General features: G+C 37.0%; 1 protein-coding gene across 12 annotated transcripts in view; it reads right to left on the bottom strand.

Moving 5' to 3' along the window:
- The window catches only part of ARHGAP11A (Rho GTPase activating protein 11A), a 144,212-nt gene that overhangs the window by 3,222 nt on the left and 122,915 nt on the right, over positions 1–18,075 (bottom strand). For all 12 annotated transcript variants that reach the window (XM_084975318.1, XM_084975348.1, XM_084975338.1 and 9 more), the window contains 9 exons: positions 16,329–16,399; positions 14,127–14,223; positions 13,147–13,400; positions 12,239–12,402; positions 11,933–12,079; positions 4,481–4,555; positions 3,526–3,687; positions 2,676–2,805; positions 1,949–2,057 (listed from right to left, as the gene is read on the bottom strand). In XM_084975318.1, the coding sequence (XP_084831444.1) occupies positions 1,949–2,057; positions 2,676–2,805; positions 3,526–3,687; positions 4,481–4,555; positions 11,933–12,079; positions 12,239–12,402; positions 13,147–13,400; positions 14,127–14,223; positions 16,329–16,399 (1,209 nt within the window). The remainder of the gene's footprint in view (positions 1–1,948; positions 2,058–2,675; positions 2,806–3,525; positions 3,688–4,480; positions 4,556–11,932; positions 12,080–12,238; positions 12,403–13,146; positions 13,401–14,126; positions 14,224–16,328; positions 16,400–18,075) is intronic.

Raw genomic sequence — 18,075 nt, 5'->3', positions numbered from 1 at the left:
TTATAGCAAACACAATATACTTGCATGCGTGCTGATTAAAGTGTAAACATTTGATTTGACTATTAGTGGATATTTTACTATCTAAAATAAAAACCTCACACATTAACTTAAAAAAATTTTTTTTGTGATGACTCTGTGCCAGGGCCTGTTCACAAGAATGAAAGAAAGCAAAAAACAAAAGAAAAAGCAAAAACCAGACCAAAATTCTACCCTCGTGGAATTTATATTCTCAATAGGGAGATTTAGATTTAGATTTTATAAATGCAGACTATACAATACATAAGATGAAAAGTGCTATGGAGAAAAGTCAAACAAGGTAAGCATTTGGAATGATGAAAGATGGGGATGTAATTTTAAACAGTGATCAGGAGTTCCTATTATGGCTCAGTGACAAAGAACCCAACTAATATCCATGAGGACATGGGTTTGATCCCTGGCCCTGCTCAGTGGGTTAAGGATCCGGCATTGACATGAGCTGTGGTGTAGGTTGCAGACTTGGCTTGGATCTGGCATTGCTATGGCTGTGGTGTAGGCTGAGGCTGTAGCTCCGATTTGACCCCTAGCCTGGGAACTTCCATATGCCACCAATGCGGCCCTTAAAAAAAAAAAAAAATTAAAGAAACAAAATACAAAACAAAACCCACAGTGATCAGAAGATGATCTGTGAGTAGAGAAAAACAAGAGAGAGAGTCATGAAGGTATAAAAGGGAAAGAACATTACAGGGAGAAGAAAACGCCAATTCAGTCTCTAGGGATGAAGCAAGGCCTGGCACATTTAAGAAACTGCAGGAGGCAAACGTGAATGAAGCTAAGTGAGCAAGGGAAAGTGGCAACAGGAGAGCCCTGAGAGGGAGGCCAGGAACAGATCATGTGGAGCACTGCAGGTCAATGTAAGGACTTTGGCTTTTTTTCCCCCTCAGAGTGAAGCAACAAGTGACTGGAGGGTTCTGAGCAAAGAACTGACATGACTTAACTCTGGTTTTTAGAGAATAATTTTGGCTCTAGTACCGCATCAAGGCAGTAGCAGGTAGACCTACCAGCAGGAACTTTCTGTAGTTATCTGAGTTCCAAATGACATACCTTAGAGAAGATTAGAAATGTAGAACCAGTGATAAATGGTTAGTCTGGATAGACTCTGAAAGCAGAAGTGAGACAGGATTCCCCAATGGCTCAGACAGTGCATGTGAGAGAAAGTGAGGGGGCAAGAATGCCTGCATGGTTTTTTGGACCAAGTGATTGGAAGAATGAATTGGTAAAGACTGTAGGTAAAAGTGGGGGTGGGGGAATGGAAAAAGAGCAGCAGTGAAGAAATGCATCTCAGGAGCTCCATTTGGAGTAGGTTACACTTGAGATGTCTAATGGATCAACATCCAAGTAAGGAGATCAAATGGGTAGATGTTAAACAGTCACGTTGTTCAGGAGAACATTTTGGACTAGAGATATAAACTTGACACATTAAGTGATACATGACCTTTAAAGCTTATGATCACCTTGAGAGTGGGTCAAGAAAGGAGAAATCCAAGGGCAAAGCTTTGGACTTCCAATGTAAGGGAATTGGAAAATTAACTGGTGAAGAAGAAAACCATGAGACTAAAGTGTCCCTGCAGCAAGGAAAGAAAGCATGCCAAAGAGGAGCAAGTCACCAGCCGCATTACATGCTGCTGACAGATCAAGTCTAACAAGGGCTGATATCTGTTCACCTATCTGAGCAATCCATGAGGGATCTTGTGAGAAGTGTCTCAGTGAGTGCTGGAGATGGAAGCTACATGAACTGATTTAGGCAGAATAGAAAAGGAGGAACTGGAGATAACACAAGTGTAAAAGTTTGGTATAAAGAGGAGTAGAGAATGGGACAGTAAATGGAGGAGAGGCAGGGGTGAGAGTCTTTTAGCATCAGGTCTTCAGCGTTTGCTAATATAAATATCAATGAAATGGTGAAGACACTTACTCCATCTTTGCTACTTTTCCCCAGACTAAATTTCAAACGAAGAGATCTTCGAACCTTTTCTTTACGGCTGATTTTAGGAGAGAAACAGCCTGCTTTTCCTGATTCCACCCTAGAAAGAATGGGATTAAAAACATCAATTCACAGCATAAGAACTGAAGGAATTTCTACACAATAAAAACTGGAAGTCCAGAGCCAATCACATTGTTAGCAGTTGAACAGAGTAATAATTTTCTAGGTTTAAGATACCATATATGTATGTTGTATTTGCATATAAAAATGATCTTTCCTGTTAAGAGTTTAGTCACATATAAATCAGGTTAGAATACACTAGTTTTTTACATTAATAGGAAATTTAAAAATTACACACATCATCATAAAACAGGATTTTTTTATTTTAGCAGCACTGTCAGCATGTGGAAGTTCTGGGGCCAGGGACTGAACTCAAGCTGCAGTTGTGACCTGCACCATAACTGAAGCAATGGTTCCTCAACCCACTGCGCCACACGGGAACTTCCAAAATAGGATTTTGGACAAGTAAAATGGACTCAAAGTAGGAATCTTTCCCTGGAGAATATGCACTTGATTAATAAGAACTATAAAGGCAAAGGAGTTTTTTTAAAATTATGACTCAAATATGACTCTCAATAGGAAGACACAAAATATTTTATTAACTATATATACCAAATTTTTATCCAGTGAAAACAAAATAAATGTCCTGGATAATTACCTGCAAACTTTTTTGCTTGCAATCCTTTTACTTCGCCTTAGCATGCCTGTACTGATCAAATGGTTTCCACTGATGGCTACAGGAGAGAGTGAACCCTGAGATGACCCTTCTGGGCTTGTATCAAAGTGAACTATAAAAATAACCACATGTAAGAGATTATGCATACTTACTTTCTTTTCAAAGTATAAAATATTAAAACAATTAGATTTAAAGTCTTAATTTCTACCCCTAAACAATGACAAAATCCCGTAATTTCTGGTTAGAATATTTAGGGGTCAAATAACCCAACTCAACTTTAAAAAGTATCAATTTCTTACTTTTAGTTGCCAATTAAAGATTAAACATTAAACATTATCAGTGTGGGTAGCAGACACTGCTCGGATCTGGCATTGCTGTGGCTGTGGTATAGGGCAGGGGCTGCAGCTCTGATTCAACCCCTAGCCTGGGAACCTCCATATGCTGCAGGTGCAGCCCTAAAAAGACAAAAGAAAAAAAAAAAAAAAAATCAACAGAAGACAGCAATCCAGCCACAGCTTGAAATCCAGAAGTAACTAAAGAAGAATTCAAGGTGTTCAATCACATAAAATCTGAGCACCAGTGCTATCCACAATGACCCATAAGTTTCAAGAGGTATGGCAGTAAAACAGACACACACACACACACACACATTAATTATACTGAACCACTGTCTATTTTAAGTTAGGGGACTTTATAAAAATTGAGAGATTTGACAAAACGGAGAATAAAACTCTGGCTCCCAAAGGTTGGTATTAATATGAAACAGCACCTTGCCCAGAAGAGGCACTCATGTTAATGGTTATGACTCAATTATATAAATTCTATTTGCTACCTGATACTGGCGTAGAACTGCTGCTGAAGAGATTACTTGGCAACAACTCAAAGTTAAAATTGTGCTTGATGGACCTCCTTTTCTTACTTGAGAAACCATGAGAATCTACTGGCAGTTTACGCTTAGCATTTGGTGTAAGAATCGGTGATTCGGATAGCTGGGCTGAAAAAAAATGACAGTGATTTGTTGTTTCTCCCACAGAATCGATAAAATACAAACACTTTATATAATTTCTTCTTATAAAGCTATTACTTAGCACTAACCTATCTTGGGGGCGGGATATGTTCACATTAACATTATGAAATATAGATTATATGACTAAATTAACACTATGCAATTACTTAAAAATAGTGAACTGGCAAAGTGGCAAGACTCTTAACAACAGTATAACTTAAACACCAAATAGACTAAAAGATGCATATAATACACAGTAAAGAGTATTCAACAGGAAAAAAAAATTATAATCAAGGTGTTAAACAAAAACTGATCTAAATATTATTGCTTTTCATCATGACTATCAACCAGTTAATGTCTTCAATCTGTAAAACAAAACAAATAATCATGTTTTCTGTTGTTGGGTTGAATTATTTAGCCACAAGCAAACCAAAATAAAAAATGAACATACAGTGATAACTTTCTGATTCTAAAATAAAAGAGATTGAGTTATTTTCACATGTCCAACAGCATCCAATTTACAAACAGGATATGATTTAGAAGATTAAAGATATAATAGACTGAAATAAATTCTTACTCATAATTTTAGGTTCATTATATCCAATGTAATTATATGTTATATATAATTACACATTTATATATCCAATGTTATATTATAGTATAATAGCTTCACTGAAAATTATATTTGAAATCAATTAAACAAGTTAGGTACTTAGCACAGTAATTAATTTCTATATAATACATAGAAATGTCTATTTAAATAACTTCATATAATACCTACCAGTTCTTTCCTGTTGAGGTGTAATAGAAGGTGTTCTGCTAGATTTAAGTTTATTTAATGCTCCACTTACAAAATCTGAAATGCAAGGCATGTATAATCACATAATCAATTATAACTTAACATTTATCTATCTTTCACCAATAATTCATGTTGCTATTTTTGGTCTTCTAGCACCTAAGTTTATATCAACATATATATTTTAAAGTCACTTAAAGTTATTTAAAAGGAATTATTTTAAAATAGGAAAAAAAACTGAAGGATACATTTTTATTCTGTTCTCCACTTATACTCCTAAATCTCTCAAAAAAATAAATTAGTAAATAAGAAGACATACAATACAGAATGAATTGTAAAACAAGTATGTATATGTATGTATAGAATGAGTGTGGAAGAAGAAATCATTATTTTTTGAGGAAGGGAAGAAGAAATGGCATCAAGAGAAATAACTTTCACAAGGGAAAGAAAAGCCTGGAGAGTGTCCTGAGGGATTTGTAGGTGTTGACTAGGTAGGAAAGTAAAACGCAGACAAGGTGACTTGCATATCCAAAGGCATGTAAGAAAAGCAGAATTTACATATACTAGAAACCAGGAATTTGATACTGCTAGAGAGAATAGTGAAGAGTAGATATGGGAAGAGCTAAGTCTTGTATATTAGGCAGAACAGAGCTGTATATCATTTTTTCCCCCTCATTTTATGGCCGTAACCTTAGCATATGGAAGCTTCTGAGCCAGATATGGAATCTGAGCTTCAGCTGTGGAAATGCCAGATCCTTTAACCTACTGCACTGGGCCGGAGATCAAACCCGCACCTCCACAGCATCCCAAACCACTGCAGTCTGATTCTTAACCCACTGCACCATAGCAGGAACTCCTATATATCATTTTGAAGAACCTGAACTTCACCAAAGGCAAAAAGGAGCAAAATTATTTCTGCACTTTAGAAAAATCACTTTGGTAGCAGTGACAGATTTGGAGACAGGCAAGCTAGGTAAAGGCTCTTCTAAGTATGCTATTCAGCCATTCAACAAATATTTATCTTCTACCTATTGCGTGTTAGGCACAATGAAGATACAACAGTGACCAAAAAGACATGGTTTTGCCTGCATGAAACATTCCAATGGAGGAAATAAACACTAAATATACTAAGGAATTAAATACCTACTGTCAAATGGGTAGTGTGAAGTACAAATATAACAACAGACTTAGATTGAAGAGTGAGAGATTTTCCTGAGGAAATGATATTTAAGTTGAAACCTGAAGGAAGAGTGGGTATTAGCCAGGCAAAAGATGAAGGTCTGAACTGAGGTAGGAGCTACGGAAAAGACGGCAGGAATAAAGGCATTTAAGAGATCAAAGTGATAAGACTTGGTGGACAGCGGGATATAGGAATGAGGAAAGAGCAGATAGGACATCAGAAATTCTGACTTTGATGACCAAGTAGACAATGGTGCCACCTAAAGAAGTTCTACAGGCCAGGAGAGAGTGGAATGACATACTCAAAATATTGAAAGATAAAAACTATCAGCCCTATCATTCAGCTATGGAGGAGAAATGAAGGCTTTCCCTGACAAACAGAAGCTGAGGGAGTTCATCAGTGCTAGACCTGCCTTACAAGAAATGTGGAAGAGAGCTATTCTACCAGAAACAAAAAGGCAAAAGTACACAAAACTTTGAGTAAGATGATCAATAGACAGAATCAGAAAACTGCAACTCTATACCAAAACAAGTTGTCAAACAATTATATAATAAAGGTTAAGGAGTTCCTGTCCCATCTCAGAGGTTAGTGAGTATCCATGAGGACCTGAGTTCCATCCCTGGCCTCACTCAGTGGGTTGGGGATCCGGCATTGCCATGAGCTGTGGTGTAGGTCACAGACGCGGCTCAGATCCTGCATTGCTGTGGCTCTGGAGTAGGGTAGCAGCTACAGCTCCAACTGGACCCCTAGCCTGGGAACCTCCATATGCCATGGGTAGGGCCCTAAAAAGACAAAAAAACACCAAAAATAAAATTAAAAAAATAAACAAACAAAAAATAAAGGTTAAAGGAAAAAAAGCAGTAAAACCAATCCTAGCTACTTCAATTTGGTAGAGAACTCAAAACATAAAGAAATAATTTGAGACTGAGACAACAAAAACATAAAAGCGGAAAAGGATGAAACTCCTATAGGCAAAATGAAGACAAGATGCTACTGGCAGAAAAAGGACTACTTTATCTACAAGACAATTTTTATTTATTTATTTATTTATTTATTTATTTATTTATTTTTTAGAGCCACACCCACAGCATATGGAGGTTCCCAGGCTAGGGGTCTAATCGGAGCTGTGGCTGCCAGTCTACACCAGAGCTGCAGAAATGCCAGATCTGAGCTGTGTCTGAGACCTACACCACAGTTCACAGCAACACTGGATCCTTAACCTACTGAGCAAGGCCAGGGATTGAACCTGCAACCTCATGGTTTCTAGTCAGATTCGTTTCCGCTGCACCACAATGGGAACTCCTATAAGACAATTTATACAAACCTCATAGTAACCACAAAATATAAAACAACAGAGATATAAAATAAAGAAAACTGAGGAATAAAACATATAGAAAGCCACCCAACTAAAATGGCAGATAGAAACACAGAAAAAAAAAAATGGAGATATAAAACAACCAGAAAAAAAGATAAAATGGCAGTACTAAGTCTTTCTCCACCAATAGTCATCCTAGATGTAAATGGACTGACTTCACCAATCAAAAGACACAGAGTAGCTGGATGGATTAAAAGTCAGGACCCAACTATATGCTGTCTCCAGGAGACTCACTTCAGCTTTAAAGACAAAACAGGCTCAAAGTGAAGATATGTAAGATGCTATTCCAATCAAAAGATAGTCAAAAGAAAGTGGGTATAGCCATACTCATTTTAGATAAAAAAAATATTTTGGGAGTTCCTGTGGTGGCTCAGTGGTCAACAAATCCAACTAGTATCCCTGAGGATACAGATTCGATCCCTGGCCTTGCTCAGTGGGTTAAGGATCCGGCATTGTGTGAGCTGTGGTGGAAGTCACAGATGCAGCTCAGATCCCACGATGCTGTGGCTATGGCATAGGCTGACAACTATAGCTCTGGTTCAACCCCGAGCCTGGAAACCTCCATATGCTGCAGGTGTGGCCCTAAAAAGACAAAAAAGAAAAAAACAAATTTCAAGCCAAAAAGGTAACAAGAGACAAAGATGGACACTGTATAATGATAAAGGGGATAATTCAGCAAGAAGAAACAAGAGTTATTAATACGTATGCACTTAACATATGAAAACCAAATATATGAAGTAATTATTAACAGAACTAAAGGGAGAAATTGACAGAAACACAGTAACAGTAGGGGACTTTAACACTTCACTTACATAAATGGATAGTTAATTTAAAAAGAAAGTCAACAAAGAAATAGCAGTCTTAAATGAAACATTAGACCAGATGAACTTAATAGATTTGCACATGGAACATTCTCAAGGATAGACCATAACTTGGAACACAAAACAAGTCTCAATAAATTTACGACTGAAATTATACCAAGAATCTTTTCCAATCATAATAGTATGAAACTAGAAATCAACTATAAGGAAGCTAGAAAAATTACAAATGTGAAGATGAAACAACCATTGGGAGTTCAAGTCATGGTGCAGCAGAAACAAATCTGACTAGGAACCACGCGGTTGTGGATTTGATCCCTGGCCTTGCTCAGTGGGTTAAGGATCTGGCGTTCCTGTGAGCTGTGGTGTAGTTTGAAAACGTGGCTTGGATCTGGCGTTGCTGTGGCTCTGGTGTAGGCTGGCAGCTGTAGCTCCAATTAGACCCCTAGCCTGGGAACCTCCATGTCACAGGTGCGGCCCTAAAAAAAAAACAAAACAAAAAAACCACACAAAAAAACCAAAAAACTATTGGGTCAATGAAGAAATCAAAGGAGAAAAAAACCAGGTAAATCCTACAAAACAGTCAAAGATTTAATACCTATTCTTAAATGCTTCTTAAAGACTGAAGAGGAAGGAACACTTGCTAACTCATTTTATGAGGCCAAATTACCTTGATACCAAAGCCAAACATGACAATGCAAAAAAAAAAAAAAAAAAAAAAAAAGAAAATTACAGGCCGGTATTTCTGATGAAAATAGATCCAAAAATCCTCAACAGAATATTGGCTAGAAGCTGCAGCTCTGATTTGACCCCTCCATATGCTGCAGGTGTGGCCAAAATAAATAAATAAATAATTTAACATTGTTAATCTTCAACAAAGGAGGCAAGAATATACAATGGGGAAAAGACAGTCTCTTCAGCAAGCAGCTGGACAGCCGCATGTAAATCAGTGATGTTAGAACACACCTTCACACCACACACAAAAATAAAACTCAAAATGGCTTAAAGACTCAAATATAAGATGAAACATGAGGTGTTCCCATCATAGCTCAGTGAAAACGAATCTGACTAGCATCCATGAGGATGCAGGTTCAATCCCTGGTCTCACTCAGTGGATTAAGGTTCTGGCGTTGCCATGAGCGGTGGTGTAGGTCACAGATACAGCTAGGATCCCACATTGCTGTGGCTGTGGTGTAGGCTGGCACTTACAGCTCTGATTCAACCCCTAGCCTGGGAACCTCCATATACTGTGGGTCTGGCCCCAAAAAGAAAAAAAAAAGAAAGAACATAGGAAAAACATTCTGACATAAATCATATCAATGTTTTCTTAGGTAAGTCTCCCAAAGACAATTGAAACAAAAGCAAAAACGGGAGTTCCCGTCATGGCTCAGTGGTTAACGAATCCGACTGGGAACCATGAGGTTGCAGGTTCGATCCCTGGCCTTGCTCAGTGAGCTGGGGATCCAGCGTTGCTGTGGGCTGTGGTGTAGGTCTTGGACGTGGCTTGGATCTGGCATTGCTGTGGCTGTGGTATAGGCTAGCAGCTGTAGATCCGATTGGACCCCTAGCCTGGGAATCTCCATGTGCCACTGGTGCAGCCCTAGAAAAGGCAAAAATACAAAAAAAAAAAAAAAAAGCAAAAACAAACAAATGGAACTTAAGCTAACTTCTAAGTTTTATAAGGTTTTCCACAGCAAAGAAAACCATAAACAAAACAAAAATACAACCTATGGACTGGGAGAAAATACTTGCAAATGATGTGACCAAAAAGGGCTTAATTTCTAAAACACATAAATAAACTCATACAATTCAACAAAAAAATCAAACAACTCAATCAAAAAATGATCCAAAGACCTAAATAGACATTTATCCAAAGAGGACATACAGATGGCCAACAGGCAAGTAAAAGATGCTTATCTTCACTAATTATTAGAAAAATGCAAATTGAAACTACAATAAGGTACACCTAACACCCATCAGAATGGCCATTATTAAAAAGTCCATAAAAAAATTAATGTTTGAGAGGATGTAGAGAAAAGGGAACCCTCTTCCACAGTCGGTAGGGATATAAACTGTGCAACCACTATGAAGAACAATATGGAGATTCCTCAAAAAAACTAGAAATAAGAGTTGCCATATTATCCAGCAATCCCACCCCTGGGCATACACCCAGACAAAACTATGATCCAAAAAGATACATGCACCCCCAATGTTCATAGCAGCACTATTCACAATAGCCAAGACATGGAAACAAACTAAATGTCCATCAACAGATGAATGGATAAGATGTAGTATATATATACAAAGAAACATTACTCAGCCATTAAAAAGAACAAAATGATGCCATTTGCAGCAACATGGATAGACGCTGAGATTACCATACTAAGTGAAAGCAGAAAGACAACACCATATGATATCACTTATACATAGAATCTAATTAAAATGAAACAAAAGGATTTATCTATAAAACAGAAATAGATTCACAGATATAGGAAACAGACTTGTGGTTGCAGGGAGGGGATGAACAGAGGAGGTAAGGATTGGGAGTTTGAGGTTAGCAGATGCAAACTATTATACAGAGAATGGATAAACAACATGTTTCTACTATATAATAGCTCAAGGAACTATATTCAAAATCCTGTAATAAACCATAAGGAAAAGAACATGTAAAAGAATGTACATATGTACAACTGAGTCACTTTGCTGTAGAGCAGGAATACAACACTATAAATGAACTGTATGTCAATAAAATTTTTTAAAAATTTTAAAAAGAATGAACATTGTTAAAATGTCCATATTACCTAAAGCAATCTATAGACAATGCAGTCCCTATCAAAATCTCAAAGACATTTTTTATGTACACAGAATTAAAAAAAAATTCCTAAAATTTATATGGAATCACAAAAGACTCTGAAAAGCCAAAGCAATGTGAGAAAAAAGAAAACAGCTGGAGGTATCACCTTCCCAGACTTTAAATTGGATTACAAAGCTATATAGTACTCAAAACAGCCTGGTATTGGCAGAAAAACAGATACATATCAATGGAACAAAATTGAGAATCCAAAAATAAACCCACACATACATGGACAATTAATTTATGACATGGGAACAAAGAACATAAAATGGAGAAACGATAATCTCTTCAATAAATTGTGTTGAGAAAACTGGACAGACACATGAAAGAGAATGAAACTAGACTATCTTATACCACACACAAAAATCAACCCAAAATTGATTAAAGACTTATATAAGATCTGAAACCATTAAATTCCCAGAAGAAAACAGGCAGTAAGCGACGTGACATTAGTCTTAACAGTATCTTTCTGGATCCTTAACCCACTGAGCGAGACCAGGGATTGAACCAGCATCCTCACAGACACTACGTCAAGTTCTTAACTCACTGAGCCACCACAGGACCTCTCATATCACTATTTCAAATCATGATCTCACACCTGGATTATTGCCACACATTTCTGACTATTTCCCCTACTTCTGTAAGCCTCAATTCTCCAAACCAGATTACTTTCTAAAATAGTTGAATCATGTTATGCCTCTCCTCAAACTTTGAATGGATCTTCAATACCCAGTTTAACATTCTAATTCTTTAGCTTGATATCAAGCTTACCACAATATCATCTTAATCCCTAGGGTGAACCACTCACATCATGCTGGTCTATTTACAGATACAGACATTGATTACTTCTACCTTACACAAATCTTTCTTCATGATATCCTAGAATAAATAGGACACAAATACTATGACCCTCCACCCAGTTCTCCTACATTTTACCTATTCTTCAAGAAGGTTCAGTCTAATCTCCTCTTGAAGAGTCCCTGGTCATTACAACCAGGGAACTTTTCTCCTTTTATGTTTGTGCTAAAGATCGAGCATGTTAAGACTGTGGTGTCCTTTTTATTTTCCAGTGCATGTATCATGTCTTTTCAATTATGCTATAAGGACCAAAAAGGCATACACCATAGCTTATGCTTTTTTATGTTCAAACACATTTCAGGAAAAAACAAACTGCTACACCCCCACAAATGGGACTGTCATGACCACTTACCTCCTACACTTTGTCTTCGCTTTCTCTTATAGTCACCAGGAGTTTCGTAATCACCTTCTTCGAAGCCTTCTAGCGATGGAGTAGCACAGAGACCATCAATACCCAACATACCTGGTATCTTTTCTAGGATAATATCTGGAACATGCCCTAAAAAATTGTTCACAATTAAGATCTTTCCTCTACCCGCCCCCAAAATTGTTCAAATAGTATATAGCCACTTTCTAACAGTTTCCTTCAGAGTTCACTTAGAAGTGGGGATCTCCCTCATTTAAACAAATCCCATTACTTAATAATGTGACATCATACCAATATCTGATGCATAATCAATAAGAGTTTGTACTACTGCAGCCTGTAATCGCAGCTTTTTTTCTGTGTTAGCAGACATCTTTTCATGTCCTTCACTTGTCTGAAGAAGATTTGGTGCAAATATTACAGCAAGATTGCTGCTATCCATCTTATTCTCACTGGACCTTAAATGAAAAAAGGTTTTAGGAGATGGAGCCAAAGATAAAAATATAAAATTAAAATAACACATTGAGTATACATTGGAAACTTCTTACTTTATCAATTAAACACAAGATACAGTTATCCTTCATCTACCCATCTACACGAAAGACTTGAAATAACACAGAATCAGAAATACACAGCTTCTGAGTACCTAGATGTGATAAAAACATTGTTACCCACACAGTACACACTTTGTTTTTCCATACAAATTGCACATGTTTCTTTGATTTTCAAACTCACAAGAGAATATCAAAGTACTGAAGGCAGCAAATATGTCTAAACAAGGAGGCTCAATGACAGCAGAGAGAAGGGACAAATTTGAATAGCAAAACACAAATATTTTGGAGTTCTTTTGTGGCGCAGCAGGTTAAGGATTCAGCATTGTCATTTCAGTGTCTCAAGTCGATGGTTCAACCCCTGGCCCAGGAACTTCTACATGCCACAGGGGGGTGGGGCTAGGGGACTAATATTTTAAAAGAAGAGGGGGGAGACAAATATTTTAAAAACACAGTAATCCAAAGCCATTCACTGGTCTAAGAATCCTATAAATACCCATTAGCCATTAAAGTATTCATAATGAGAAGGGTATACTTTTTATAGTAAGGAAAAATATAATATTTTTATTTCCATTCCAAATGAAATTTATTATCATAAAGGTAAATCTAGCTAGCTGAGAAATATAACTATCATCTCCCAAGGCTACTCACCTAAGAGAAACTTTCCTGAGAAAGTTAAAGAAGTATCTTAATAAATCAATTGTGTGGTCAGCCAGAAGACAGGAGAGCAATAATGTAGCTGTATTCTTCTCCTCTGTTCTTAACTGTTGAGCTTTGAAAAGTGCTTCATGCAAATCACCTGGAAGAATGGGCTCTGGCAATTCCCTAAAAAACTGCTTAAGAAGTCCTGCAATATCACAAGGTGGTGCAGAAGATAGGCATCTTTCACCATGATCCAGTTTATTCTGAAATAAATATAATAATCTTGAGCATTCAGGGGCTTAAGGGTTTATTGCAAATAAAGTATCCTTTCTTATACTCTAAAGAGCTTTCTTTAATAAACTTAACTTGTTTTAGTATATAGATCACTCTTTCTTAGAAGGCTAAACAAAATTTTAAAAAATTTTTCATTTCATATAGTACACTACAGAAACAAGGACCATGCATTTGAAAGTACTCTGTAGGAGTTCCCGTCATGGCGCAGTGGTTAATGAATCTGACTAGGAACCGTGAGGTTATGGGTTCGATCCCTGGCTTTGCCCAGTGGGTTGGAGATCCGGTGTTGCCGTGAGCTGGGATGTAGGCCTCAGACACAGCTCGGATCCCATGTGGCTGTTGCTGTGGCTCTGGCGTAGGCCAATGGCTACAGCTCTGATTAGACCCCTAGCCTGGGAACCTTTAAACTTTTAAAGAATTATATAAATAGCTTGATTGTGACTATCATTTCATACTGTATATCAAAACATCAAGTTACACACCTTAAATGCATTTGTTAATTATATCTCAATTTCTTAAAAAAGCTAATGATACATGTTTTAGAAAAAATTTCTTCCACCATTAAAAACAAAAAAGGTATTTGCAAACTCATTTTCTGTCAACGGTTCTTCATGTAAGAAGTCTAAATATTTCAATTCTAAAAACCAAATCAAAAAGCAGTACAAATGAAAAAGTATAGTTCAAGATATTCTTACCTTTAGTGCTTTTAGACGAATAACAGATCCTGATTTCCTAAAAAGCCCTTCTGTATGAATATGCTCTTCTAAAGAGGTGCAAGCATCAACAAGAAAACTGAAAGAGAGAACTCTTTTCAGGTGGTGAGACACACATCTCACTAAATCCTATTCTCCTGCCAAGATACAGGAGCAGATGGAGTACTACATACCTTTCAGAAGCTCTGATGCTACAAATTCCTATAATCTCTGATAAAAGGCTACTTTAAGTTTTCCTTCTTGCTTCCTAAATTTAATCCTCTAAAGGCCGTCATTTTACCCACACAACTTCAATGAGCCCATTCAATCCTACATCCTTGTCAATCTTAATCCATTTCTCGGCTTCTGTTCAGAGTATAAGATTTATCTTTTTTTTCTTCTTTTTTTTTTTGCTGCCTTCACTTCCTCACATGCCAGTTGTTGCTCAACCCTCTGCAATCAGACTCAACACCATTACTCCATCAAGGTCACTCATGGCCAGTGCCTTGCCAAATCCACAGTCAACCTACTGTCTTCATCTTGCTTACCCTACCAAGTATTTGACATACCAGACCACTCCTTGAAGCTCTCGAAAATGCTTTTTCCTTACACTTCTGGTTTTCCTGCTGTCTCCCTGAATGCTCCTTCTCAAACTTTTCTGGCTCCTCTTTTTCTGCCAGACTTTAACATCCTAGGATCAGCCGGTGCTCTAAGGCCTTCTCCTCTTCCTTAGCTATTCTCTCTCTCAAGTGATCTTGCACAGCACACACAGCTTAAAAACCTGCCATCTACTACTACATTTGCCCAAAAATAAGGCAAGGTTTTTTCCCTCACCAACATTACTTCTCAGAAAGTCAAATGTATCCCCGTCCTCAGAATCCTTCCCACGTTTAGAGGTGTGTGCTCAATTTCTTTATACCGAACAATTTTTAACAATCAATACTGGCTCTAAAGGCTTAGTTAACAGCTGTTAACAACAAATTTGAATGGACATCAACTGCAAGCAAATGAAAGCCCTGTACTGATGCAAAGTGGATGAATGTTGCAGAGGGTAACTGACAGAAAAGTCTGCTTTTTTAAGAAGCAGGCAAAGAAATTACAACAAATAGTCTTTATTACTAGGGCTATGACTCTGCAATTCTAAATGTTGAAAACCATCATTAAAAATTTTTATTAGCCATTTGAAAAGCAAAATAGTAAGTGGTTACCTCATGAAAGACAATGAATCTGTACCTACAGGGTGAGTTAGGGAAAACTTTTCTAAGGCAACAAGGTATTCAATAAATACTTTCGGACAATGCATCAATTAAAAACCTAAGTTATTAGACTAGGTTATAGCCAGATGAACCCTACTTTGGATTGAGGGACAGGAATTAGTAAGAGCTAAAATAGTTTCTTTATATGTATTTGAAAACTATTCTCTTAATACGTAAACTTCCCTAGTAATTTCTGAGGTAGTTAGTCCAGGTTATTTACAAATAGTGACACAGAGAAATTCAAGTGTTACACAATTTATATTCACAAAGACATCAATATTTTAGCTTAAATACTCTTTTATCCAACATTTCTAAAACAAAAAATATGAAAATTATATCTGAATTGGTAGTTTAGTATATTGCTGAGTATAATCAGAACTGCGATGGAAAAAAAATGCTACAGAACTGAAAACTCTAACTTAATAGAACAAAAATAATTTGCTTTCCAACACTTAGTCATCACTGAACCTTAAAATTCAATTCTGAAAATAAGTACAAATTAAAAAGTTAAAATATGTAAAAGTTTAAAAACAAGTTTTACAGGAGTTCCCATTGTGGCGCAGTGGTTAACGAATCCAACTAGGAACCATGAGGTTGCGGGTTCGATCCCTGGCCTTGTTCAGTGGGTTAAGGATACAACGTTGCCTTGAGCTGTGGTGTAAGTCGCAGATGTGGCTCAGACCCCACGTTGCTGTGGCTGTGGCCAGTAGGCCAGCGGCTACAGCTCCAATTCAATCCCTAGCCTGGGAACCCCCATATGCCGCGGGTGCGGCCCTAGAAAGGGCAGAAAGACAAAAACAAAAACAAAAAACAAGTTTTACATTAGTTAATGCTGAGAAACAAAATCAGTTGCTAGTTCCAACTGATTGTATGTTTCAATCAACTATCTCCTTTTAAACATTCATATACCAGTTTGAAATATTTCTTCTGCATTTCAAACTTTGCTTACCTTGGAATATGTCCATATTCTGGTACAAGAGACTGGGGCAATGTATTAAAAGGTACTCCGAATATTTTACCCTAAAATGACAAATTGGAGTTACTCTAATACAAATAGTAGGCTCAATATAAGTCTTCTTAACCATTAGGCAAAGTAAAAACCTCAAAAAATAAAACAAGATAGCAGAAATAAACTATCAATCAAGACAGAAAATAACTATATCAAGTACATTTGTTAAAAAGTAACTATATACTAGACATTATGCTAGGCGCTGGGAGTTCAAAAATGGTCAAGATAAAAAGTCATTCCCCTTAAGCAATGCAGAAAATTCTGTCAGTTTCCAATCCCATAATGGGAAAATCAATCCATTTAGTGTTGAGTCAGGAAATTTTTAAACAGAATCTGGCCCCAAATATTAACATTTCTGGAAAAATACTACAGGTTCCTTCAGTAACTATATACATTTATAAAAATTATATAAATATATGCTACAAATTCTATATATATTTATAAAATTCACATAACTATACATTTATAAAAATTATATAAATATATATTACAAATTATATATAACCTTAAATTTTTTGTCTGCTACCTTATAAACATTAACTTGAACAAAAGGCTAAACTGACTAATAACAGGTAATTCCTGTCACTCATTAAGTACTTCCTAAAATTATATCAGGGTGGTTACTTTTAGACCTGATTATCTTTTCCACACTCTATGGGAGAGTACTAGTCAAACTGTTCTGAGGTACTCAAGGAAGGGATTAATTCAAATTGCATTTCATACTTTGAAAACTTTTTAAAAAGTCACATTTGAATGTGTTACATGCAAATTTTAATACATCTTAAGATACCAAGAGTACACTTGCATGCTGGATAACTTGAGTTTTTAATACACACCTCAGAATGAAAAATTTGCCAGTATCTTTGAGCATATGTTCAAACTTATTAAAATTAGTCAGTGATTAAGGTTTTGGCTTTGGACTTAAAAATAAACTCAAGACTGTACATGTCTGCTTATATAAAATTAGATGAGTGGACATACCTTATCTTACATATGTTAATTTAGCTTAGAAGCATCTGCTCTCCAAGCATGATCTTTTTTTTTTTTTTTGTCTTTTTAGGACCACACCCATGGCACATGGAAGATCAAGCCACAGGCTGAATGGGAGCTGTAACTGCTGGTCTACCATCACAGCCACAGGGACACTGGATCCAAGGCTCATCTTCGACCTACACCACAGCTCACAGCAACACCAGATCCTTAACCCACTGAGCAAGGCCAGGGATCGAACCTGTATCCTTATGGATGCTAGTAACATTCGTTTTTGCTGAGCCAAGACAGGAACTGCAAGATCTTGAAGCAGTTATGTTTTTCGTGTTTTTTTTTTTTTTTTTTTTTTTTTGTCTTTTTGCCTTTTCTAGGGCCACTCACGCGGCATATGGAGGTTCCCAGGCTAGGGGTCTAATTGGAGCTGTAGCACCGGCCTACGCCAGAGCCACAGCAATGTGGGATCCGAGCCACGTCGGCAACCTACACCACAACTCACGGCAATGCCAGATCCTTAACCGACTGAACAAGGCCAGGGATTGAACCCACAACCTCGGGGTTCCTAGTTGGATTGGTTAACCACTGCACCACGCTGGGAACTCCTGAGGCACTTATGTTTTAAGAGCATATTATTTAACCTTCTATTTACAATAAGAAATCATTCAGTATTCTTAATGATTTGACAAAATCTCACTAGTCC

Source organism: Sus scrofa, chromosome 1, assembly GCF_054392235.1.
Source record: "Sus scrofa isolate SSC_HxYL_T2T_F1_AM1 chromosome 1, Sscrofa_HxYL_maternal_Yorkshire_Landrace_v2.0, whole genome shotgun sequence".
Lineage (NCBI taxonomy): Eukaryota > Metazoa > Chordata > Mammalia > Artiodactyla > Suidae > Sus > Sus scrofa.
The sequence above is the reverse complement of the archived record's forward strand: the minus strand, read 5'-3'. Positions and strand labels throughout refer to the sequence as shown.